Source organism: Oryctolagus cuniculus, chromosome 14, assembly GCF_964237555.1.
Source record: "Oryctolagus cuniculus chromosome 14, mOryCun1.1, whole genome shotgun sequence".
Lineage (NCBI taxonomy): Eukaryota > Metazoa > Chordata > Mammalia > Lagomorpha > Leporidae > Oryctolagus > Oryctolagus cuniculus.
In genome coordinates this window covers 40,334,628-40,360,125 of record NC_091445.1, presented here as the reverse complement: position 1 = coordinate 40,360,125, position 25,498 = coordinate 40,334,628, and the positions used below count along the sequence as shown (strand labels likewise).

The following is a 25,498-nucleotide window of genomic DNA, read 5'->3' as shown; positions in this document are numbered from 1 at the left end:
TTTGTTGAATTCTTTACTTAGTGTAGGGGTAATCTTAGAGTATAAAATAGAAGGAGAGTGGATCATTGTAAAAATTAAAGGAAGGAAAGTGAGAGGGGGTAGGAGAGAGTGGGAGCGTGGACAAGAGGGAGGGTAAGGTGTGAAGTATTACCATGCTCCTAAATCTATATACATGAAATACATGAAATTTGTTCACCTTAAAATATTAAACAATGAAAAATAGGAAAAAAAAAGAAATTGACACCCAAGCTTTTCCACTATTCCAAACTGTCTTTTGGAGTATAAAATAATATTTCAAATATTTGAAAAAAAACACAGACCTGCCAAGGTAGGAGTCTGAAGTTACTCCTACTGTGTTCCTCTCACATTCATGCCTTCAGTCACTCCCACAGTTTCAACTGCAGACTCCCTTGCTTGAATTTCCTTTTACGTGCTTCAGATAAGAATGTTATCTCATCTGTTTCTAATTTCTCTTTGGAATAGGGCTAAAGAAGGAGCCAGCGGTAGGAAGCTGTTTTATTGCCGGCTTCCAATTTTAGTTCCTTTTGTGGCTAGAGCACATTAGTATTGGCATCTTTTAGTCCTTCTGTCTCCTTTTCATTGTAGCAAGTCATCATCGATTTGACAGGCAAAGGAATCAATCCCTAGCAGCCGTGCACATTCATTCACAGACCAAACCTGGCCGTGGATGAAGATGTGGAACCTTGGAGGGCTGTCTGCTCTCAATTTGGGAGCCCGAGTGCAGAAACAGCTGTCCTACAGCTTCTATTTGATTTCTCCCAATCCTAATGAGAATTCTTCTTCACTTCTTCTGCAGCAGGAATGTCTGTTCTTCCTATGATTTGCCTTCTTGCATATTCAAAATTGACCTATTCAAAAGCAATCTTTATTAGGTCTACAACTGCTCTTAGAATAATTAAACATCTCCAAAGGATATTTTTCCTGAAAATGACTTACAAAGACTAGAGTCTCTAGCTTCTAGCTTTAGCTCATTTATGCACAAGGACCCTCAAGAGGAAATGCTGAGCACTTAGGAAAGAAGTAAAAGCAATCACTTTAAATAGGCAGTTATCATTAATTACTGTGACCTTTTCTATTACTGTGTCCACCAAGACTTTACAAAATCAAAAAAAATCAAAAAAAAATAACAATCTTGCATATATATGGTTTAAAAGGCAATCGAATGACACAGAAGGACTAAAATGAATCTTCCTTCATAAGCTGGCCCTCCCAGAGGGCAACAACTTATTCCTGTGCATCCTTCCAGAAAACTCTGCATGTAAATCCAACATTCAAAAGTTTCAATCTCTGAACATTTTCTCTGAACAGGATACGTAAGTAGTTTTCCTGTGCAGTGCATGATCTTTTAGTAGAGCTGGGATTTTTCCCATTTCTCCTTCCCCTTGCATATCTCTAGTAGCATTGAGAGTAGTATTGTAGCTGGAAATAAATAGATGCTCTTGCTTCAGTTTCTTTCCATGTGAGTTTGGCATCATTCTAGAAGATTGATGATCTTCTAGAAGATTGATGATCTGAAAGAGCTGACCAGTATAGAGATGTCCCCTCCATACTTAGTCCTTGAGAATCATTATTAAAATTAAAATTACTAACAATTTTGAACTTCATTAGCACAGTGCTAGTAGAAAATGACTTCTACCCGTGTTTTGCAAAAAGCAAGTACTAGAATCTAATCAGATAGCATTCCATTAAGATTAGCGAAGAAGGGCAAAGGCAACTGAACCACATAATGCTTTTACTTTTTTCTCTTTTGAGGTAAAATATTCAAAAAGAGCCTAGGAATACTTGGGCGCGGTCTTGTGAACACATAGCCTGCACCAGGACATGAAATCAACGTGAACAGGCAGAAAATGGGACTGACCTTTCTCCATTTTAGTGCAGGCTTTTCAGGCATCCAGTGTACATCCCATCCATGACCATGCACTAGTTATCCCAGGGAGTTAAGGTTTGAGTGCAACATGTATGCAGATGAACTATCACTCACCTGAAATGCTTGAGATCATAGTCTCCCATATTCCAGATATTTTTTCAAAGTTTGGAATATCTGTATATACTTTGCCAGTCAAATACCCCTAATCTAAAAATCCAAAACCTGAATGCTAGCTAGTCTGATAATTTTTGAGCATCATGCCAACCAATCAACCTCATGGTTGATTGGTGTATCAGTATCATATCACTCAGTCTGCACTGGAGACACACACACAGCACAGCTCTAAGGAACTAGATTATAAAGCAAGATGCCAACATTGGACCTACTGTGTAGCTTCCAATAAAGCTTACTCTTCTAAAAATATGATCGATCAATAACTGCAAATGTAACAGTATCTAGAACACCTGTTACATTAGTGAGATGAACCAAAAGTGTAGAAACTTGATTCAGCCCCACATCAGGGACCCCAAACAAAATCAAACTTTGTCAATATTATCAAGGATGTAAGTATCTTCAAGGCACAGGCTGGAGAAGGACCTGCACGTCAGTGCCACCCTCAGCTCCTCCTTGCTGTGTCACGATTCACACCAACCCAGTTTAATGCGTGACTTTGAAGAATTGTGTGCCTTCACACCACTTGCAAAAAGTGAGCCCATGACTGGCAGAAAAACGATTTCCAAAGATGTCTATTCCCTAGTCCCAGCATGTTGTTATCTGGCAAAAGCAATTTTGCAGGTGTGATTAAGGTCAGGGCCTTGAGATGAAGGAACTGTTGCAGATTATCCAGGTGGACCCAACCTGATCACATGAGCCCTTACAAGCAGGGAACTTGCAGCCAGCACTGCAGCTTGGTAGGCTAAGCCTCCAGCCTGCGGTGCCAGCACCCCATATGGGCACCGGCTCATGTCCTGGCTGCTCCACTTCCCATCCAGCTCTCTGCTATGGCCTAGGAAAACAGCAGAAGATGGCCCAAGTGCTTGAGCCCCTGCACCCATGTGGGAGACCTGGAAGAAGCTCGAAGTTCCTGGATCTCGCTGTTGTGGCCATTTGGGAAGTGAACAAGTTGATGAAAGTCTGTCTGTCTGTCTGTCTCTCTCTCTCTCTCTCTCTCTGACTCTCTCAAATAAATAAATAGGACCTCTAAAAAAAAAAAGAAGCAGAGAAATTTCTCTGGCAGGGTTCAGAACAATCTCAAGCCTGAAAGATCCAATGTGACCACAAGTGAAGGGATACAAACAGCCTTTAGATAGAAGCTGGAAGTGGCCCTTAGCTGACAGCCAGCAAGGAAACAAAGACCTTGGTCCTACAAACACAAGTAACTGAGTTCTGCGAACAAGTGGGCAAGGACACATTCTTTATTCTTCCCCTAGAATCTCAAAAGGAATATAGCTCTGCTCAAACATCCGTATTGGCCCTAGAGATGGGCTATAAACGTGGAAGAAGAATGAACTATAGGATAAATAAATGTGTGCTGTTTTAAGGTACTGAATTTGGGGCAGTTTGTTAAGGCAGTGATGGAAAACTAATGCAGAGTAATTTTGGTCATTAAATATCTCTACGTTCATATCCAGGTAGATATCTAACTCAGGTGCCATTTCCATAGGCAATCATAGAATTAGGGATTTTCGACCGGCACCGTGTCTCACTAAGCTAATCCTCCACCTGCGGCGCCGGAACCCCAGGTCCTAGTCCCGGTCAGGGCGCTGGATTCTGTCCCAGTTGCTCCTCTTCTAGTCCAGCTCTCTGCTGTGGCCTGGGAGTACAGTGGAGGATGGCCCAAGTGCTTGGGCCCTGCACCCATATGGGAGACCAGAAGGAAGCACCTGGCTCCTGGCTTCAGATCGGCGCAACACACCTGCTGTAGCGGCCATTTGGGAGGGTGAACCAACGGAAGAAAGACCTTTCTCTCTGTCTCTCTCTCTCTCACTGTCTAATTCTGCCTGTCAAAAAAAGGAATTAGGGATTTTCTAGAAAAAAAAATCTATAAATGCTTTTTGTAGAAAATATGATCATTTTGTTTGCAAGGGTTTCTGTGTTTAGCAGACATCTAGGATCTGGCCAGTCATCAGTCACTTGCTTTCTTTTCCAAAAGCATTCTCCTTCTCCTCACTGGAGTCAGAGCGTGGATCACAGATACTTGTTTTCTTCTCAATTTATTTTGTAAGTGCTTACCTACAACCACGAGGAAATTGTAAAGCCAAGGCTTGGGGTACTTACATGATTCAGATTCACTGTATTAAGATTAACTACTCTTCTTGGACATGGAGAAGCATACAAAAGAAGAGGAAGTAAGGTTATTCCTGAACACTTGTGAGTCAGTATGCTATTCATAGTCTTCCAGATCATAATTATGGGCAAATACAAGACATAGCTTCTTAAATAAACTGGCATAAAAATTTGCATATTCTGTGTATCAAAGTCAGTAAAATCCCTGGCTTTGCAGCAACATTTTCTCAGTAAAATTGAGACAATGTATGTTTTTTTTTTATCTTTTATTTAATGAATATAAATTTCCAAAGTACAACTCATGTGTTACAATGGCTTCCCCCCCATACCGTCCCTCCCACCCACAACCCTCCCCTTTCCCACTCCCTCTTCCCTTTCATTCACATCAAGATTCATTTTCGATTATCTTAATATACAGAAGATCAGCTTAGTATACCTTAAGTAAGTATTTCAACAGTTTGCTCCCACACAGAAACATAAAGTGAAAAATAATAGATGATTTTTTTTAAATGATGATGAAATCAGATCAGACCTATGAGACAATGTATGTTAATAATGACTAAACTAATGAGTTGATTAATTTGTCGCATAGTTTCTCTGTCATCCAACAACCCTAGACCCATCCAAGATAAGTACCTTGTTTCGGGGAATCTCATTAGAGATACAAAGGGAGGTCTTTTCGATTCAACAAATACTCAAGTCCGAGTTCTGTACCAGGCACTGTGCTGGAGCTGGGGACATGTGGGTGACAAGCAGGGCAGTCAGTCTCTCTTTATGGGTTCTGTGGGAAGGAGGCAGGAAGCAAGCACAGTAAACAGGGTGCAAACTATGAAAGGGAACCTTGAATAAACATAGAACAAAGAGATTTAACCTGGCCTTATAAGGAAAAGACCTGAAGGAGGAGTAGCAATTGGCCAAGTAGAGAAGAGGAAAGAATATACCAGGTGCCATGGGAAGGATAGACTGACTCTGAGTGAAATGGAAGAATTTAGAGTGAGGACTGGTGTACCACTGAACACTTTGGAAAACTCACTATGGCCTCTCTCTGGAGCTTCCCTGAGAGGTAGAGAGACTAAGAACAGAAGCAAAGTGACCCTGGGAGAGACAGGAGAGTGATCGGTTGGTCAGGGGCAAGGAAGATTCTGGGATTGCCTTGAGTTGTAGCTGATGGACCGGGTGTAAGTGAGTGGGAATGAGAGGGACCAGAGGTGAGCGACATATATCTACTTGGCGAATTAAGTAGTGTTTTAGGGAAAAAAGGAAGCGATTTGGTAACAACCATCAAGGAAAACCCCAAAGCAGGCTGCAGTGAGCACCACTGTTCTTCCCATTTAACTTGTCTCTTAGTCCTTGTTTCTTCTTTCATTTCCTCCTGTTTTGTATCTCTTGATTGCTATGGCCAAAAATATCCTTCATAAAAGCCTGTTCCCCCCTCATTATTCCTGTTCTACTCATCACCAATTTAATTTAGGGTCTCCGTGGTGAAGGAAATTCAGGACTAAAAATAAAAGTTTAACAGAGGCTGCCTTGGTCCCTTAAGGCTGTTGTAATGATCACCTTAGGCTGGGTAAGTTATGCACAACAGCAAGTTGTTGTTCATAGTTCTGGAAGCTGGAAAGTCCAAAATTGAAGCCCCAGCCCCAGTGTCTGGTGAGGACTCATTCTCTGCCTCTGAGACAGCACTGACTGCTGCACCTTCACATGGTAGAGGGGTAAACAAGTTCCTGCTGTTCCATGGAACTAATCCCACTCATGAGGTTCCCATCCTCATGACTTAATCCCTCCTGAAGACCCCTAATATCATCACCTTAAGAATTCAGTGTAGTGTATGAATGGGGAAGTAGGGGGCAGGGACACAAAGATTCAGACCCTAGCACTGGCCAGCACTCATTCAGCACTCTACCCACCCCCCAGATCAGACAAACAGCAGAGGGAAAAGTGTAGTTCCTTTGCTTATACCTGCATGTGCCCAGGGCCTGCCCCATCTCACCGCCAGTACCCATAGGAGTCTCAGTTATGGGCACACTAAACTAGATGTGTATTTATGTAGAAGAAACAGTGGAGAGGTATTGCTGTAAGACTATAGCAATTCTAAGTGTCTCTGGGCTTGGAGTAATCTAACACTGTCTCTGGAGTTTTAGCACGTTCTGTAAAAATATTCCATGGTTAGTATTTGTGAACTATTAAAATAGTACAGTATGTTTCTTGGAGAACTTGAGCAAGTTGTTGGGTTAAATAAAGTCATTTGATCACTATTGAGTGCATTTTATGATATATGAGAGTACTTCAAAAAGTTCATAGAAAATGCACCAAAATAAACATCTTTTAAAAATATTTATTTATTTATTTATTTGAAAGACAAAGTTACAGAGAGAGAGATAGACAGACAGACAGATAGAAATCTTCCATCTATTGGTTCACTCCCTAAATGGCTGCAACAGCCAGAAGTGGGTCGATCCAAAGCAAGGATCCAGGAGCTTCTTCTGGGTCTCCCATGTGGGTGCAGGGGCCCAGGCAGTTGGGCCATGCTCTGCTGCTTTCCTAGGCACATTGGTAGGGAGGTGGATTGGAAGTGGAGCAGCTGGAACAGCTAGGACTCAAACTGGTGCCTGTATCAGATGCTGGCACTACAGATGATGGCTTTACCTACTATGCCACAGCACCAGCCCAAATAAACATCTTTTAAAAACGTTTGTTCATTTGAAAGAGAGAAATAACTTGAGCTTCCATCGGCTCATTGACTCTCCAAATTCATGTGATGGTTGGGATGGGCTAGGCCAAAGCTGGGAGCTAGACAACCAATCCAGGTGTCCCTCAAGTTTGGCAGGAACTTGATTTCTTGAACCATCACTACTGCCTCCCGAGTCTGCATTAGCAGGAAGTCGGAGTCAAAAGCAGAGCTGGGCGGGCCTGGTGCTGTGGCATAATGGGTTAAGCTGTAACCTGTAGTGCTGGCATTTCATATGGACGCTGGTTCTATTCCTGGCTGTTCCACTTCCAATCCAGGGCCCTGGTAATGTACCTGGGAAAGCAGAAGAAGATGGCCCAAGTGCTTTGGACCCTGAACTCATGTGGGAGACCCAGAAGAAGCTCCTGGCTCCTGGCTTTGGATTCACAGCTCCGGCTGTTGTGGCCATTTGGGGAGTGAGCCAACGGATAAAAGATCTCTCTGTGTCTGTCTGTCTGTCTCTAACTCTGCCTTTCAAATGAATAAACTAAATCTTAGAAAAAAAGCAGAGCTAGGGATCAAACCCAGGTACACTCATGGGAGACATGAGCCTCTTAACCATTGGGCTAATGCTTGGCTCAGTAAGTGTTATCTTTTAATTACATTTTCCTATGGTCTTTTAGAAGTCCCCTTGTTTGAAGATCTCCCTTGGTCCATTTTGTACAAAGTTGAAACTACTGTCTTTTCTGTAACTGTTATTTCCTTAGTAATCAAGATAACCTTAAGATTTTTCCATTTTAGTACAGATATAAGGATTTGTGCCTTGGTGTTTTTTCCCATGATGTCATTGTAGTCCCTTGAAGTCCGTATAGTTTGTGTTACAATTTGAAGTCTCTCTATCATTTACAGAGAGCAGTGAGACCTGAGCATCGAATGAGTCCTGGGTGGATGGCAGAGGGCACAAGTCTTGTCCTTTTTTTCAAGTTGTATTCTCAGGGTGGCTACCAGGCTGGTTAAGTGTGCAGAGTTTAAATAGACCCTTAGCACTTGCTCCAGGACAAAAGAGTGACACAAGTCCTGGAAGAGATGAAAAGCCCGTTGATTGCAGCGTGGAATTAAACTCTTCATGGCCAACTTGTGACCTGCTTTTAATGGCGCTCTGTGGATCCTCTGGGCATCTTTACTGTTTGACCTTCCTACAGCTTTATAATTCTCGGGTTTTCAAAGCATTACTCCCTTCACAACCGAAGCAGTAAAAGGCAGTCATCCTCCCAGTGGTGCCATCATCCTGTACTCACACCGAGTGCAAGCCATCTGGTGGTAGTAAACCAAGAAGAGTCACTCTTAGGTGTTGCCTAGAGCTGGTGAGAAACTCGCTTAACTTCCCATTCCTGCAACAAGAGGCATCTAAAAGTCCTAATGACTACATCTCACCTTGTCATTCAGAGTGTCTAAAATGTCCCCATCTGAAGAAATTTAAAATTCTGCTAAAATGTTCGAATTACTTTAGCAGAAATACGAAAATGGACACTTATAAAAATATATGGTGAGGGGTTTTTTTTTCCCTCTTAATGTGGATGTAATAGTTTTCCATTTCTCCCATGACAAATTTCCACAAACTCCATGGCCACAAAGAATACAACTCATTATCTCAGCATTCTGTACCCAGAAGGAGGGGGCTTGTCTTGTTTCTCTGCCTGAGTTGCTCAAGTATGAAATCAAGTTGTCTATTGGGCAACAGTAAGAATTGGGAAACTCAGGGAAGAATCTGCCTGCAGCCTCATTCCGGTTGTTGGCTGGATTCAGTTATATGCAGTTGTGTCGTAAGAGCTGAATTCCCCTACTGGCTGTTGGCCAAGAGTTGTTCAGAATCCAGAGGCCACCATGTCCCCTCATCACGGCCCCTTCCTCCAGCCCCATAACCATGATGGCAATGGTGCACTGCTTCTTCCATCATGCCTCATCTCTCAGGCACTCTCTTCAGCTGCATCTCCATCTGACTCTTCTTTAAAAAAAAAGATTTATTTTATTTATTTGAAAGGCAGGGTTACAGAGAGAGAGAGAGAGAGCGAGAGAGAGGCAGAGAGACAGAGAGAAGGAGGCACCTAGGGCTAGGCCAGGCCAAAGCCAGGAGCCGGGAACCTCCTCCAGGTCTCCCACAAGTGTACAGAGGCCCAAGCATGTGGGCCATCTTCTTCTTTCCCAAGTGCATTAGCAGGGAGCTGGATTGGAAAGGGAGCATCCCGGACTCAACCTGGCACCCACATGGTATACCAGCATCACAGGGGTGGCTCAGCCTGCTACACCACAACACCGGCCCCTCCATCGGACTCTCTGCCTTCCTCCAGGGCATGAAGGGTCCCTGTGATTACAGGGGACCCAGCAGTGTCGCACAGCATCCTGCCCCACCCAGAGGTCTGCTGATTAGTAACCTTCGCTGTGTCTGCAAAGCCTCTTCGCAGCAAAGCCAGGATTCATATTTGATTGAACAGCCAGAGGGCGCAATCCTTGGAGGGGCATCTTCAGAATTCCCCTTACCATAATGAAAGAGAAAAAGTTCAGGGGAGAAAATATTAGAGAGAAACAAACCATGTGGGTACTGTGGCAGCCGAGACTCTGAGATGCAAAGTCTCAGAGCATCTCTGTTCCCCCCCATTCCCACATTATTCCCACGGATCACTTCAGGGCAGTGCAAAATTGTGGAGGACCTCACTTGTACTTCTCTTTACACAAGCAGTGCCCGCTGGCTTTTAAGAAGCCTTCCAGAAATTTTAAAATATATTTCAGGAATGAAGATTAAATGTCTGCCATTCCCCCTTTACTGAGTTTTCTGTCTGGTTTTCTCTTGCATGACGTATGTGTGTATTCTCATAGTTTTTATCCCTTCATCTTGTTCTCTTAATACCTCCACCGCCTTTCCCATTGACACAGTGTGGAATGTCCCTGGCCAAAACTTGCGTTTGTTTTCAGCACACACTACGCACCAGGCTGGAGCTTGCACAGTCGTCTCTGGCCAAGGTCATCAGAGTCTGGATTTCCTACTATTCATCCTGTTCCTAGGTCCAAATAAAAGACAACCAAGTCGTCGAAACTTCTCAGTTCATGTGCTCGCAATGAACAGAGATGGTAACTTTCTAAGAGATTAAAAGAAAGAGGGTTTTAATTTTTAATCAGTTTCTTCCAGTTTGGATGTGGAGAGCTCAGTTGATTTTGATCCCGAGGAATGTTTGCAGATTTTTTTTTCTTTTTGCCATAAAAGCAGTGAGTTTGTGTGTGTGTGTGTGTGTGTGTGTGTGTGTTTCTGGGGAAGAGTTGTAGGAAGATGGCCACAGTCTGGGCTGCTGGAACAGTGTGGTAGACCAGTAGCTTCTAAACAACGGAAATGTGTTTCAGTTCTGGAGGCTGGAGAGCCATGGGGAAGGTGCCAGTCTGCTTGGGTTCTGGTGAGGGGCCAGAAGGCTAGTGTCTCCTGTGTCCTCTCATGACAGCAAGAGGTTAAGAGAGCTTCCTGGGGTTGCTGGATAAGGGCATGAATCCCATTGGCAAAGGTGTCACCTCCCCAAAGCCCCAGCCTCCTCATAACATCATATTGGAGGTTAGGATTTCAATATATGAAATTAGTGAAGACATAAATGTTTAATGAACAGCAAAGACCAAGAAACCAGCAATGGGGTGGATACCAGCAGGCAGCTGGAGCAGCGGAGAGGCAGGGGCCTTCTGTTCCTCCTTCCCTGCCTTGTGGCCTCTTACTCCCATCACGTGACCCCACTAGCCAGGCAAGGACAGTCAGAGAGATACTGGTGGCAGTGGTCCCACTGTGGATGCCCCAAATGAAGCAGCAATTGGGAGGGCTGGAAACCTGCACAGAGAAAGTGGATCAGATGCAAAAGAATATGCAGTTCTTGCCCTCTGAAGACACCTCAGGTGTTTGGTGCTTGTCATTGGTACCCAATAGTAAGTGATCAAAGCAACCACACAGAGAAGCAATGTAACTCAAGGAAAACTCATCATTGAGATGTGGGGGCTTTGAAAAATCACGGTGACTCCCAGCTTTAGTAGGTCTTTGAAGTACAATTTGTTAAAATTTCCTGGGAGAAAATAAATCGAAAGATTACATGATTGCAGATGGGGAATTAGGTGATGAAGAGAAATGAATGTTAGAAAGGTTGTTTTAATAATAGCTATTTTTTTAACTTTTATTTAATGAATATAAATTTCCAAAGTACGATTTATGGATTACAATGGCTTCCCCCACATACCGTCCCTCCCACCCACTACCCTTCCCTTTCCCACTCCCTCTCCCCTTCCATTCACATCAAGATTCATTTTCGATTATCTTAATATACAGAAGATCAGCTTAGTATACATTAAGTAAGGATTTCAACAGTTTGTTCTCACACAGAAACATAAAGTGAGAAATAATAGATGATTTTTTTTTAAATGATGATGAAATCAGATCAGACCTATTGTCATGTTTAATCCCAGTGAGAGTCAAGTTGGGAGTTGATAATTTCTTTTTTTTTTTACAGAGGATCAGTTTAGTATGCATTAAGTAAAGATTTCAACAGTTTGCACCCCCATAAAAACACAAAGTGAAATATATTGTTTGAGTACTCGTTATAGCATTAAATCTCAATACACAGCACATCAAGGACAGAGATCCTACATGAGGAGTAAGTGCACAGTGACTCCTGTTGTTGACTTTACCAATTGACACTCCTGTCTATGGCATCAGTAGTCTCCCTATGCTCCGGTCATGAGTTTCCAAGGCTATGGAAGCCCTCTGAGTTCTCCGATTCTTATCTTGTTTAGACAAGGTCATAGTCAAAGTGGAGGTTCTCTCCTCCCTTCAGAGAAAGGTACCTCCTTCTTTGAAGACCTGTTCTTTCCACTTGGATCTCACTCGCAGAGATCTTTTGCCAGGGTGTCTTGGCTTTCCATGCCTGAAATACTCTCATGGGCTTTTCAGCCAGATCCGAATGCCTTTAGGGCTGATTCTGAGGCCAGAGTGCTGTTTAGGAATCCACCATTCTATGAGCTGGAAAATCATGTAGTGATGGGAGCAGCTGGGCTTAAGGGAAAGGCCCCTGGATGGGAAGCAGAGGTGGCCAAACCATGGTTGGATGTGGGGGTCTTCCATTGTGTGATGCACCCTGAGTTTCCAAGCCCATCACTGACATGCCAGTGAAGCAATTTTCAGGTAATAGATAGGTGTGCCTTGGTCTGGGAGACTGGGCCTCCTGGCATCACTCCAAGCTCCAGAAATGGTCTGGTCACTAACACCTTGAGTCTCTGTGAGTCCAGCTTATGTCCCACACAGGACACAGGCAGAAACAACTGTGTATGGCATACGCGTGTTATGGAACACAAAGGACCACACGCACAATTAGCTTCAGTTAATGGTCTCAGCCACACAGCATTCGCCCTTCTCTTCCCTCTGATTTCCTTGTAATTTAGCCCAATGGGAAACTTTGAGCAGACATTTCATAGAGCAGTTAACTCTGTGGCGACCGTCAGCTTTAATTGGAATCATGTAGCTAAAGCCCCAGGTAGTACTTGGCAGCTAGAGGGTGGCTTGTAACTCAGGTATTTCTGGCTCAGCTCTGGGCTTCTCTGGAACAGTGATCCCTGATGCATGGCTCATTCCAAAAGGCATGGTCTCTGGCAGTCGTAAAAGGGAGTTCTGCTTAATAGCCAATGAGAGTTCATCCTTATTCTGATGCTGCGTGTGCTCAGGTTGGGGGTGATTGTGGGGCCTTCCACTCCGAGTGTGGATCACAGCGGTGGTGGTTCCCAGCTCCAGGAGGTAGCTGGGCTTTGGCCACTGAAGCATTCTGTCTCTGCAGCTCAACAAAGCAATTACCAACTCATCATTGTCCTGATTTATAGAGAAATCACCTTCCATGGGAGAAGATAGTAAAGTGCATAGTAATCTAAAAACAGCAAGACTGTTAATCTTTAAAAAAAAATCAGGGACTCTTTATCTCCCTGAAGTTGTTCTGACTTGGCTTTGCTGTGCTGGCCTTAACAACATATACGAAGAGAGAAGTCAAGAGCTCCTAGTATAAATTCAGCCTCCCATGATTTAGACCCAATAGAAGGACAGGAGATGTGGCTAATCCTATGATAAATACCACTTGGTCCCCATGGTTGGTGACTCAGATAATACTCTGGGAATTCACTGGAACTAATGAGGCCATGCTGCAGACTTCATTCAAGCACAGCTGGGAAGCTGCATCATCCCTCTCTCCCTTCTCATCCAGCTTACAGGGTTCCCATGCGGACAGAAAGCCAACTGTGGCACTGTCTGTTCAGTGAGAGCTGTCAAGTCTGTGGTTTTCGGGGACCCTCCAGTAGCAGTGGGAGGGCAAGTGGTGGTGCTTTCCTGGCTAAAGAGATCCAGAGAGGCAACATCAGTCACGGCAGTGTCTGTCTGCCTCAGAGAGTGTATCTTCACATCCCACCAGTATGCCTGTGCAGAAGAGTTGGATTCTGCCACCTGCCGAGGCTCGGGAGCAGATTCCCACCAGAGCCACCAGCCAGGAGGCTGTTTTACTCTGATGGGATCTCAGCGTGCTAGGAGATCCATACAACAGTAGCCTGGCATCGTGCTGCTGAGAGCCGATGCTTTATCAAGCTACCAATTCACCCCCTACACACACATCCCTGAGGAGAATCTAGATTCTCTTAAACACATGGCATTTGGGCCATAGGCAAAACAATGTGATTATTTGATCATATAAAAATAGCTCCTTGAAATTTGCATGAGCCCACTACTGCTGTGTATTCCAGGGAGGGGGTGGGGCGTGGAATTTAGGGATGGTGTTGAGAAGAATTGCATTTGCATGTGTCAGTGTCTTCAGCAGATGTTCACAAACTCTGTGACTTAAACCAGCACCAATGTGTTATCTCCCAGTGACTGTGGGTCAGAGTCCAGACACCAGTTTCACCAGTGTAGACCTGAGTTATCGGTAGGGGTGTCCTCCTTCCCAGAGGCTCTGCTGAAGGATCTGCTCCCAAGTTACTGAAGGTCGTAGGCAGAACCCGCTTCTTTCTGGCTGTGGAACTGAGGTCACTATTTCCTGGCTGGCTTCTGCCGAGAACCTTCCAGAACTCCTGGTGGTCTCTCTCATCTCTGAATATGACCCTGTATGTCAGACCCAGCAGAAAAGAGTTGGGTCCTTGTGCTTGGAATCTCTGTGGCTCTCATTCTGCGGTGTCTCCCCGACTCCAGCCAGAGAAAGCAAAGAACATTCTGCTTTTACGATCATGTGGTCAGATTGAGTCCATAGGGAAAGTCAGGACAATCTCCCTATCTTAGGGTCCATTACCTTGATTTCATCTGCAAAATCCCCTTTTCCTGGTAAGGTCACCTATTCCACTGTTTTGTAGAAGGTTAAGCCTCTGCCTTCAGTGCCGGCATCCCATATGGGCGCTGATTCAAGTCCTGGTTGCTCTGTTTCCAATCCAGCCTTCCACTAATGCACCTGGGAAAGCAACAGAAGATGGCCCAAGTACTTGGGCCCCTGTAACCCATGTGGGAGACCTGGAAGAAGCTCCTGGCTCCTGGCTTTGGCCTGGCCCATCCTTGGCCATTGAAGCCATTGGGGAGTGAACCAATAGATAGAAGACTGACTCTCTCTCTCTCTCTCTCTCTCTGCCTTTCAAATAAATAAATAAATCTTGAAAAAAAAAAAAAAAGTCACCTATTCACAGGTTCCAGGGATTAGGGCAAAGATGTCACCAAGGGGTTGTTATTCAGCCTATCCCAGTCCTGCCCTAAGATTCATCTCTACCCACATTGTTTCCTTACATTCAAAGATCCCTGAAGCCATCATCCCATTTGTAGAATTAGCTCAAAGTCCTAAGTCTTTCATCTCAAAAGTTCAAAAGCTTTGAGGACCTGTGAAAATAAAGGAACAAATTATCTACCTGCCTGCAAAATACAGTGGTGTGATAGGCATAGGATAATACGTATAGACATTCTGATTCCAAAAGGGGGTAAGTGGAAGATAAAATGGACACAAAGAAACTTGGAAATCCAGCCCAGCAAACTCTATTTGGCTTCATAGACAAGGACTTATCCTCTGACATCCTCAGCAAAACCCTGTGAGTTAGGCATCAGGAAAAAGTGATATTAGAAATGCCTTTCAAATGATGACCTCACCAGACAGGTGGGAGGAGCCTTGCTGCAATCCACTCATGGTGTGATAAAAATGTTATAAATGTTCATGGTGGGCTGGTGTTGTGGTGCAGTGGGTTAAGCCACTACCTATGATGCCAGCATTGCTGATTCAAGTCCTGGCTGCTCTGCTTCTGATCCAGCTCCCTGGGAATGCACCTTGGAAAGCAGCCCAAGGTGGCCCAAGAGCTTGGGCCCTTGGCACCCACATGGAGACCTGGATGGAGTCCCAGGCTCCCCTCTCTGGTCTGGCCTAGCCCCAGCCAATCTAGGAGTGAAACAGCAGATGGAAAATCCCGCTGTTTCTCCCTCTGTCACTCCTCCTTTGAAATAAATAAACTAAAACCTTTTTAAAAGAGTGTTAATGTGCACACGGCTGCTGTTCTGCAAGGTTGCATCGATCCTCCAGTGATGTGTTCCCCAGTATTCCCAGCCACCTGCCCAGGCTGCAGTGTAGCTTGCTAGAAGCCAGAGGGGACTTGGCACAGGTAATGTGGTTTGGCGAAAGAGCATTAAAAAGATTTAGTCTGGTGACCCATGAGCTTGCCGTGGTTTTACCATCAGGGTGCACTGGCTTAGGGCACCAGGCTCAGTGAGAATGGAGAAGCATGTGCCAGAACTGGCATTTGCCCTGGAATGCTGCCTCTCCCTGCCAGGCCCTGTCTTCTTTCAATACCTATGGTGGCCTGTAGACCCCAGCTCAGCACAAGTGAGCTTGGCTGGTGTTGGCACAGGCTCCTCACCTGGAGCTGCCCCTAAGTCCATGCATGTTCTTTAAGCCTTGCCCTTCAATTTTGGAAGTATAATTTAAAATAAAATTTTACCAAATTTAAATGAAATGCTTCCTTGCTGGGAACATGCTCTTTGCATTCTACTTTTGTTTCTTAAGTCATAGTATAACTTGCTGCTACAAATGTTAAGGAAATGGTTGATGTTCAAATTTACAGAATTACAACCTCATGAAAGATTTTATTTGAACAGATATGTAGGAAAGTCACCGTCCATTTCTGTCTGTATTCATTTTCTGTTGCATGTCTAGGTGTCATTCCCAAGAGGGATTGGCATCCCATAATTCACACTGCTGGTCATGTGATGACAGTGCCATATCTAGTGACATCAAATATGTCATCTTACCTTCTAAAGGTACAAAGACAGGAATTATCATCTTGTTAGTCCCAAGACAGCATTGGAAATGGAATAAAGCAGGTGCAGTCAAGTTTCGCTAGTTTGTTGATTTACACTGATTTATCCCTGCTGTTCTGTCTTTGTAGCATGGTTCCTTGTTGTCCATCTGTTGATCCATAGCTACTCCAAAACTTAGCTCATATTACCCATTATAGTAAAAAGTTAAAAATAACCTAAATGTCCATTGATAGGGCAATCATTTTAAACTTTGTGACATATTTATACATGGGATACCAAAAGTCATTTGATGACTGATAGATTTAGAGGTTTCATCATGAAAAGTGGTGGTGATACATTTTTTAAAAAAAGATTAATTTATTTGAAATGCAGCATGACAAAGAGAAGAGAGAAGAGAGAGAGAGAGAGATCTTCCATCTTCTGCTTCACTTCCCAAATGGACACAACAACCAAAACTCCATCCTGCTCTCCCACATAACCCCAAGCACTTGGGCCATCTTCTACTGTCTTCCCAGGAGCAGGAAACTGAAGTAGCTGGGTTATGAACTGGCACTCCCGTATGGGAAGTCAGCATCGCAAGTGGCAGTTAAGCTGTTGCACCACAGGACCAGCCCCATTGATACACTTTTTTAAGCTTTCATTTAATAAATATAAATTTCATAGGTACAGCTTTTGGAATATAGTGGTTCTTCCTCCCATACCCATCCTCCCAGACAGACTGGCCCTTGCAGCTCCTGCACCTGCAGTGAGAGAATCTGGCTGGACAGTCGTCACTGCCCTGATAGCAGATGGAGTCAGCCGATTGAGCTAGATGGGCAGAAGTCTCCCTTCTCTCCTGGCTGTGCATGCTGTCAACGAGGAGGACCACCCCACACATAGGAAAGGGTGGGCTTTCTGGCTGGTGATTCTGGAACCCACAGTCTCCCAATGCCTTTCAGGAAGGCACAGGCAGAGCTGCTGTTGCCGTGTGGAGACAAATGCATCCAATTCCTAAAACCCAAATCCTATCTCTGGAGAAACAATGCACTACTCTAACCAAGAGCTGTTCAAATCATTTGTCTGAACTTGGAGTTCTGACTCTTTTGGATCCTGGGCTCAAAATACAATGCAAGTTCCACACCTCTGTCTTAAGGGAAAAGAAACATGCATAATGTACACATAAAAATAAACAAAATGAAGGAAAATATCAGGTTCAGAGACCCCGTCCTGAATCCTATAACTGAGCTTCATATGAGACTCTAGGTCAAGGGTCATTCACCTTAGCCCAAAGGCCAAATCTGCCAGTGACCTGCTTCGGTACAGCCCAAATAAGAATGGGCTTTATACATCGTAAAGACTGTTGAAAGAAGGAAGAAGAGAAGAAGTAACAGGGACTTGGCCTCCCAAACATAAAATACTTACTCTTGTGTTCTTTAGAGAAAAAAAAAAGTCTGACCAGATGTTTGTGGACAGGAAGAGCTCTTTAAAATTTATGATTTTCAGTTGACATGAAAGTGGGTACTCTTCTTGGGAGAAAACCATGATTGGTACCATTTCCCAGCCCCACATTTGCTTGGATCAGATAATTGATGATAAATTCCTTAGTGGCTGAGAAGCTAATTACATGGTCAGGAAATCAAGATGATCCTGTGTGTGTTCTCCCTAGACTCCCCTCTCATACTTAGCACTACTTCCAGCCATTCACAAGTTCACTCTCAGGATCTTGCAGTAGCCCATTTTCTGTTGCCAGTAGCACAGTGCCACACACTGGGTACATTTCATGGCAGGAGGTTGTTTTGGCCCATGGTTCTAGAAGTCCAAAGTCAAGAGGACACAGCTGGTGATAGCCTTGCTGGCAGAGCCCAGGTGGTGCAGAGCATCATGTGAGATGAGACAAGGGGCACATGTCAGTGTGTCCTCCAAGCTCTTTAGTTTTACAAAGCACCAGGATTCAATCACGAACACTCCACCCTAATGACCTCACCTAACCCAGATCACCTCCCATGGCTTCACCTCTAAAACCAGGATCAGAGTAGGTTCCCAAAATCTCAACACATGAACCATCAGGGGACACAAACAATTTCCAAGCCATCCAGTTCGAGACCCAGCTGTTCCACTTCCGATCCAGCTCTCTGCTATGGCCTGGGAAAGCAGTAGAAGATGGATGGCCCAGGTACTGAGACCCCTGCACCCACATGGGAGACCCAGAAGAAGCTCCTGGCTCCTGGCTTCAGATCAGTGCATCTCCAGCCGTTGCAGCCAATTGGGGAGTGAACCATTGGATGGAAGACCTCTCTCTCTCTCTCTCTTTCTCTCTCTCTGTCCCACTCTCCCTCCCTCCCTTTCTGCCTCTCCTCTATCTGTGTAATTCTGACTTTCAAATAAATAAATAAACCTTTAAAAGAATGTCCAAGCCATAGCAGAGCCTGTGGCCAATGGTCTGATTTCTGTCACTGCCCCAATGGGGCCACCATTCCTCTGTCCTCTTAGGAAGAGCCTAGTAAGTATTGTTCAGAATCTGGATTTCATGCCACGCATAGTAGACAGTCCCATGGCTCCATGGTAATTCAATACATATTTCACATCCATACTGTTGAATTTCCTGCTGTGGCCAAGACAGTGGCTACCAGGCTGTGGTGTGCATTACTCCTCCTACACATCAGGACACACTCAGGCCAGGTCACCAATACAGAAGAGGGGCCTGGGCTTTGTATTTTCATCAGTTTAAAAGAACATTCCAGTTGTGGCCAAAGTTTGAGAACCATGAAGTAAAGGCATGTTAGGTCCTGGGACACGAATTAGATCTTCACAGAGCCCAGCCATCTAGAGCAGGTTTCTCAGGCTCCATGCTGTCAGCATCCAGTGTTGTGGGTGCCCGTCCAGAGCACTGTAGGCCACCTTTCCCACTGGATGCCAATAACACTTCCCAACACATACCCAGTCATGAAAGCTGAAAATGTCCCTGAATACTATGACGTGATCCCTGGGTACAAAATTGGCAGTTACCGTCACTGGTATAGAATGGCTCAGACCTGAAAATGTCTACCACTCTTTCATACAGTCAGTATTTAATAGTCCCACTATGTGCTGTGTAATAGGGAGCAATGAACAACCAAATTAGATGATGTTCCCCCCTCACCCCCAGGGTAGCAAGGAACCAGCCTCAAACATCAAGTGTTCCAGGTGCGCTAAGAGCATTTGACTGCAGCTATGAAAGAGGGAGCAGAGGAGCAGAGGCAAGGCTTACAAAGCAGACAACCTAAAGTGCTGGTTGAGCGCTAGCAGCTGTGACTAGCAGTCAATGGCTTGGAGGCAGAAGGAAGTTCATTCCCAGGCAGAGGGGTCAGGACAGCCAGGGAACCCTGGACACCCTCTCCTTCCCTGTGGCCAAGAGTCTGGGGACTCTTCACTCCACCCCAGGGCTCCCAGGCATCCTCAGACCCTGGTCTGGGCTGTCATCTCTGGTGGGTTCTGCTCTGGCTACCTTGCTGGCTTGTATCAAGGCCATACCAATTCTTCACTGCCATGAGACTCTGTGTATCTCTTGGAAATAATCTCAGCTCTGCTCCCTGATACCCTATACATAGCTCATTCTAACCCTCAAGCCCTTGTGTAGTCTCAGGAACTTGAGCCAAGAATCTCAGAGACCCAATGTCTGGACACTGCTGATTCTCAGCTGAGGAATGGGACAAGGGAGCCCAGTGAGCACCAGCCCAGGCAGATGATGGACTGGACTGAATGATGGACCACAAGCAGTCACGACCAGGCATGAACCAAGGGCTCAAGGGAATGGATGTCTGCTGGGAATGAGATGACTCTGGTGGAGGCCACCTCACAATGGCCAAGGAGCAGATAGAATGGAGAGGGGAGGCAGTAAGAGACATGGAAAGAGAAACTAACTTGGAGCAGAAGTATGAAACTTCATCCTCCAAGCCTGGGGATTGGAGTGGGAGGGAAAATGGGAAATGCTTGGTTAGCTCTCTCCAGCACTCAGAATATAAGATCAACATTATGAACAAATGAAAGAAATTTCAAGTCTCAAACTAAACAATTTTACTCTTGATGTTATAAGCTGCCCTCCATTGCTTTTTCTGTCTTTGAAAATTAAGACTGCCCTGTGGATAATCCAGGATGGAGTTGTAGGGGCCAGAACACAACTCACATCTAACAAGCCTGCATGCAAATAGCCAAACAGCCTCTGATGCTGACCCTGTCAGCACAGTGCAGGGAGGTAAATCCTTCACAGATAGGGGGTGTCCCTGGCTTCCCAATCCAGTGGAAGAGCTAAGTACACGTGGGATAGCCAACTTGTATTGAGCATCTACAACATGTGAGGCACTCAGTTGAGTGCTGGGTTTGGTATGACATGCTTCATAAAAGGTCCCAGTGCAATAACCAGGTCACAGCCCTGGTAATTCCAGTACAAAATCAATAGTGATCACTGACAGAGCTTCAAAGAGTTAAGGGGGAAGTGAAAAGAGAGACTAATTACAAATAATTTGAGTCCGCCAAGCCTCGTCTCTGGTTTGTCTGTGTGGTTTCATCTTCTGTATCCTGAAGCAGGTGCGTCTGTCATGTACAAAGCTGTAGTCACTCAGTTGAACATATGGTGTAAGTTCTACTTTGGATCCTCTGAGAGCACTGCGTGTTGAATTTGTTTTAAATAAAAGCAAAGAGAGAAATGAAGTGTTCAGCGGCATGGAGGACAGAGGAAAAGAAGCCATTGAATGGGTTGCATAGGAATAAAGAAGATTGATTGATCTTTTAATTGGATGATATAGAAATAAATTGTGCCTCATTTCTCATCTACTAGATAAAAAGGTTATAGAATACACTTTATGCAGAACCTTCCAAATGACAGCAAGCAGAAACTCAATCAAGATTATAAAGATCATTTCTAAGGTACTCTCTAGATCTTTGTGCTTGTAACAAATAATCTATAGGGTTTTTTTTTAAATGCTGTTTATACCCGGAATTTTGCTGCACCTATTTCTAGCCAGACATGGAAGCACTTTTCTCATGGGCAGGAGATGGCTTAAATACAACTAGAACGAGAAGTTTTCTAGATTGGACATTGGCTCAGTGTCGAACACTTACTCAGGATCATGATCACAACTAACCATTCAGTTATCAGCACAGAAGGTCATCAGGTTTCTTTTCATTACACTGGGAAGTATACAGTTAAGTTTCAAAGTACCTATGCAGAAAACAGAATTTGAGCTGAGTTGAGGTTGTGATGCTTATAGCTTTATAATATGCTATTAACATGACTGTAATATTTTAATCGTAAGCTGTTAAGACTTTGCCTTAATATGTTGATAAAAAGTATTAGTGACATCAATATAAAGCTAAATGTCATAGTTGGAAGAGTAGATTTTGTGTTTGGGGGAAATAAAGAGGAATAGGAAACCCTCCCTACTTCCACAGTGAAAACCCAATTCTTATGATGTGTTTCACACACAAAAGAATAGTTGATTAAAAGTGGAAACTTCAGATCAAAGCTTGTGGGAAACCATGACTTCATGAAAGGAGAGTTACACACTTGTATTCATTTAAAATGCATAATAAGCATCATTGTAGCTAGCGAAATACACATTCCTGCGTATGTGCTTATGAGTGTGTGTCATCATCAGTGGAAAACTGGCATCATAACTAAACAAGAGATGTGTGTATGTGTGTGTGTGTATGTGTGTGAGATCAGAACTATAAACAGTGGACGCACACGTATGTGTGCCTACTACAGAAAATAGGCATGAGTGTGTGCACATTTGTGTGTGTCATCCTAGCTGCAGACAATAGGCAGGCATGCATTTATGTTTATGGGTGTGTGTCATAACTGTAGGCAATAAGCATCTATGTGATTGTGTGCATGATAATAAATACTGGTAATAGGCACACATGCATGTATGTTCATACATGTGTCACTGTAACTACAGACAATAGGCATGTGTGTGTGTTATTGCAACTACAGACAGGCATGTGTGTGTCATTGTAACTACAGACAATAGGCATTGTGTGTGCATGTTTGTGTGTGTATTGTAACTACAGAAAACAGGCATGCATGCATGTGCATTTGTGTGTGTCATCAGAACTATAAATTATAGGCATGCACATGTGTGTGTCAGTCTTTATCCCTTCTTTGCTGATTCCTTCACTTATTAATTTTTGTCATCTCTGACTATCCTACACAATCTAATATAGTTGCCAATTAATAACCTTCAGATTTGGTAGGAGACTGGACTGTCATTGAATAGAAACTAGAAAAATCCTAAGATTAATATTGACAGCTTCTAATGTTAATGGAGTTGTTCATTTCTGTTGTTTCCTATTGGTTGTCCTGCACATTTATTTATCAGTGAAATTAGGACTGATCATTGTGAAGTTTATTTGTGGATCAGGAGGCAGTGTACCCCATCATGAAGTTACTCAAAGGGAATCCAGAGCAGGTCAAGAAAGAGTATCCAGGCTATTTCAGACTAGGGTGTATATGAGCTGTCTTTGAGGTGCTTTGAAGTTTGAATTCCATGGTTCTCCATTTGGAGACACGTTTGGCCTCCCACAACTACGAAGAGTTGCACATAACCACACATTGCCACCCAGTGTTCTTTTGGCCAAAGAGTTCTGGTTGGAATTTTTGACACTTACTCTAACAGCTTCATAGCTCCACCTGTTGAAAATAATTTCAAGGAGAAATGGTCTAAAATGCTCCTTTATAAAGGCCGTCTTTCTTGTTTAAAATAATACCAATATGCTTGCCATCACTGTTTCCCCATTAGAAAGTTAGTTCTTCTTCCTCCACCCTGGCTAGTGACAGAAACAAAGGAAGGCATTTGTGAACCTATACATACAAACATTGTATATATTCGATCAATTATATTATCTGAGAAACTGAGGAACTTTGTTTGCATTTTAAGATCAGCAAATTCTAAAATTCTGATCTGAATCGAATGGCCTTTCCTGGCGTTACATTAACATGCTTATAGATCCTATTTTGACATGTCTTATGGAACTTTTTAGATAGCCAAGAAAACATGTATGTTTTGTCGCCTTTCCACATTTGGCCTATTTCATTGTCACTCCTAGAAAATCAGTCCATTCATCTTTTCCATCAGGCCCAAGGCCCTTGTATTTCCCCGTTCACAGGACTGGGGTTTGGACCAATCTTCTCCACTCACTGGCCACACGGCCTTGGACAGCCTCTTTGAGACTCAGTTTTCTCAGCTATAAAATAGAATTAAGTGCAACAGCAAGAGGGTTTGTGAAAATGAGATGAGATTATGGGGTCAGTGATAGTGCAGGTGCAGATGGTCATTCTATTCAACATCTCCTGACCCTTGGGATCTCCAAGCTCCCAGATTCTTGGGATCTGCCTCCTGGTTCCCAGCTGTCAGCTAGAACACGACCCCTCCCTTAAACCCTTACCAAGGACGTGCAGGTTATCTGACCGCATACCAGGCTTTCTGTGTCCAAGCTGCCACGTGAACCCAGCTATCCTTTCCATGTTGTGTTGCTGCTTCTGAGGCCTCCGACAACAGACACCCCACCTTGACCATTCTCCCTCTCCATCAACCTCCCCCATGCTTTCTCAGTTCTTTTAATCCCTTCGTCCCCTTCATGAACACCTGTCTTCCAGCATCCCTTCTGTAGTTTGTGTTGTCTGTAATCATTGCAGAAATTCTCTACCTGAACAAATTCCTAACCATGGATAGCAGAGGAAGAACAACCTCTCAGGAGCTGGATTTGTTACCCATGAATGGCAGGGTTCTTGTCTTCACGCAACAAAGAATTCAGGCGTGAAACAGAGAGTAGTGGAAAGTAAAATAGCAAGGTTTATTAGGGAAGGGACATCCATAAGAATGCAGTCCGGTTTTCTCCCTGAAGGTATCAGACAGGAGGAAGCCTAGCTGGCACCGCCCTGGGTTTAGAGGAAGGGTGAGCAAGACCTCCTAGAGAATCGGGATCCAGAGCAGGGTATTTGAAATGCAGATACTGGGCTGCATCTGGAAGGTTATCAGGCAGAAGGGGCGGGGATCTCCACCTGGCAGGTTATCCGGTAGAAGGGGGCAGGGCAGGATGCAGATACTGGGCTGCCCCTGCAGACATTATTGGGATGACTTTGAGATGCATATGCTGGACATAGATGTCAACTCTTTAGGCCTTTATGTCACACACACGTAAGCTCATATCTGACTTCCTACCTAACAGAGTAACCAAAAGCAGCTCAAAGATTCACCTTGCACCAGGGCTGTCTGGGGCCTTTTGTTGGGCCGGAAGACCTTGTAACCATGGGTCGCATCCCAAGAGCCCCTTCTGTTTCCTTCAGCTCAGCCTGTGCCAGGACAGGAAGAGCTTGGGGCAACTCCTTCCATAAGAGGTGCCAGGGTCATTCCAGTGGCTAAACTGTCTCGGAAACCCAGACCTGTGACCTCAAGTCTACTTCTGGCTGGGCCGAGGCAGGTGTATTTTGAAGGCAAGTGAAGTTAGACTCCATAAGCTGGAAGCTCTGTCTTTGAAAATGTTTCAGAATTCTCAAAGAAGGAGAAGCCTTTTTAATCCAAAAGCTTCTGATTTCCCCATCAAATGTAAATGAAGTTATCCTTGAGAACTTTCTGGAAGTCTCTCGTTCTCAGCAGGCACAGGTCTGGCAGATCATGTGTTAGGAATGCTGCAGCCCGGACTCCATAGCTGCATTACAGGTTGTGATTAGCTCCTATCTAGGAGGTGTTCATGAAGATCCATTCCAGGCCGGGGCTGCGGCTCACTAGGCTAATCCTCTGCCTAGTGGCACCGGCACACCGGGTTCTAGTCCCGGTCGGGGCCCCGGATTCTGTCCAGGTTGCTCCTCTTCCAGGCCAGCTCTCTGCTGTGGCCAGGGAGTGCAGTGGAGGATGGCCCAAGTCCTTGGGCCCTGCACCCCATAGGAGACCAGGATAAGTACCTGGCTCCTGCCATCGGATCAGCGCGGTGTGCCAGCCGCAGCGCGCCGGCCGCGGCGGCCATTGGAGGGTGAACCAACGGCAAAGGAAGACCTTTCTCTCTGTCTCTCTCTCTCTCACTGTCCACTCTGCCTGTCAAAAAAAAAAAAAAAATCCATTCCAGAGGAACCTTCTGAGGAGGCGGGAAGGTATTCAAGGAAGGATGCCCTTGGGGTGACGACCCTGAGGTCGTTGATGTGAGCTCATGCACCCTTTTGCCTTGCAGGAACGTGAGTTCAGCCGGAGAAGAGGCCCGCAGGAGGATGCGTGAGTGTGACGGGCTCACAGATGCCTTGCTGTACGTGATCCAGTCTGCACTGGGGAGCAGTGAGATCGATAGCAAGGTTTGTTGTATTTGCATAGATTAAGCATCTTAG

At 44.6% G+C, this 25,498-nt stretch overlaps 1 protein-coding gene across 7 annotated transcripts in view; it reads left to right on the top strand.

Annotated features, from left to right (window-relative positions):
- The window catches only part of CTNND2 (catenin delta 2), a 982,006-nt gene that overhangs the window by 824,407 nt on the left and 132,101 nt on the right, over positions 1-25,498 (top strand). For all 7 annotated transcript variants that reach the window (XM_070056591.1, XM_070056587.1, XM_070056589.1 and 4 more), the window contains one exon: positions 25,348-25,465. In XM_070056591.1, coding sequence (XP_069912692.1) covers positions 25,348-25,465 — 118 coding nt within the window. The remainder of the gene's footprint in view (positions 1-25,347; positions 25,466-25,498) is intronic.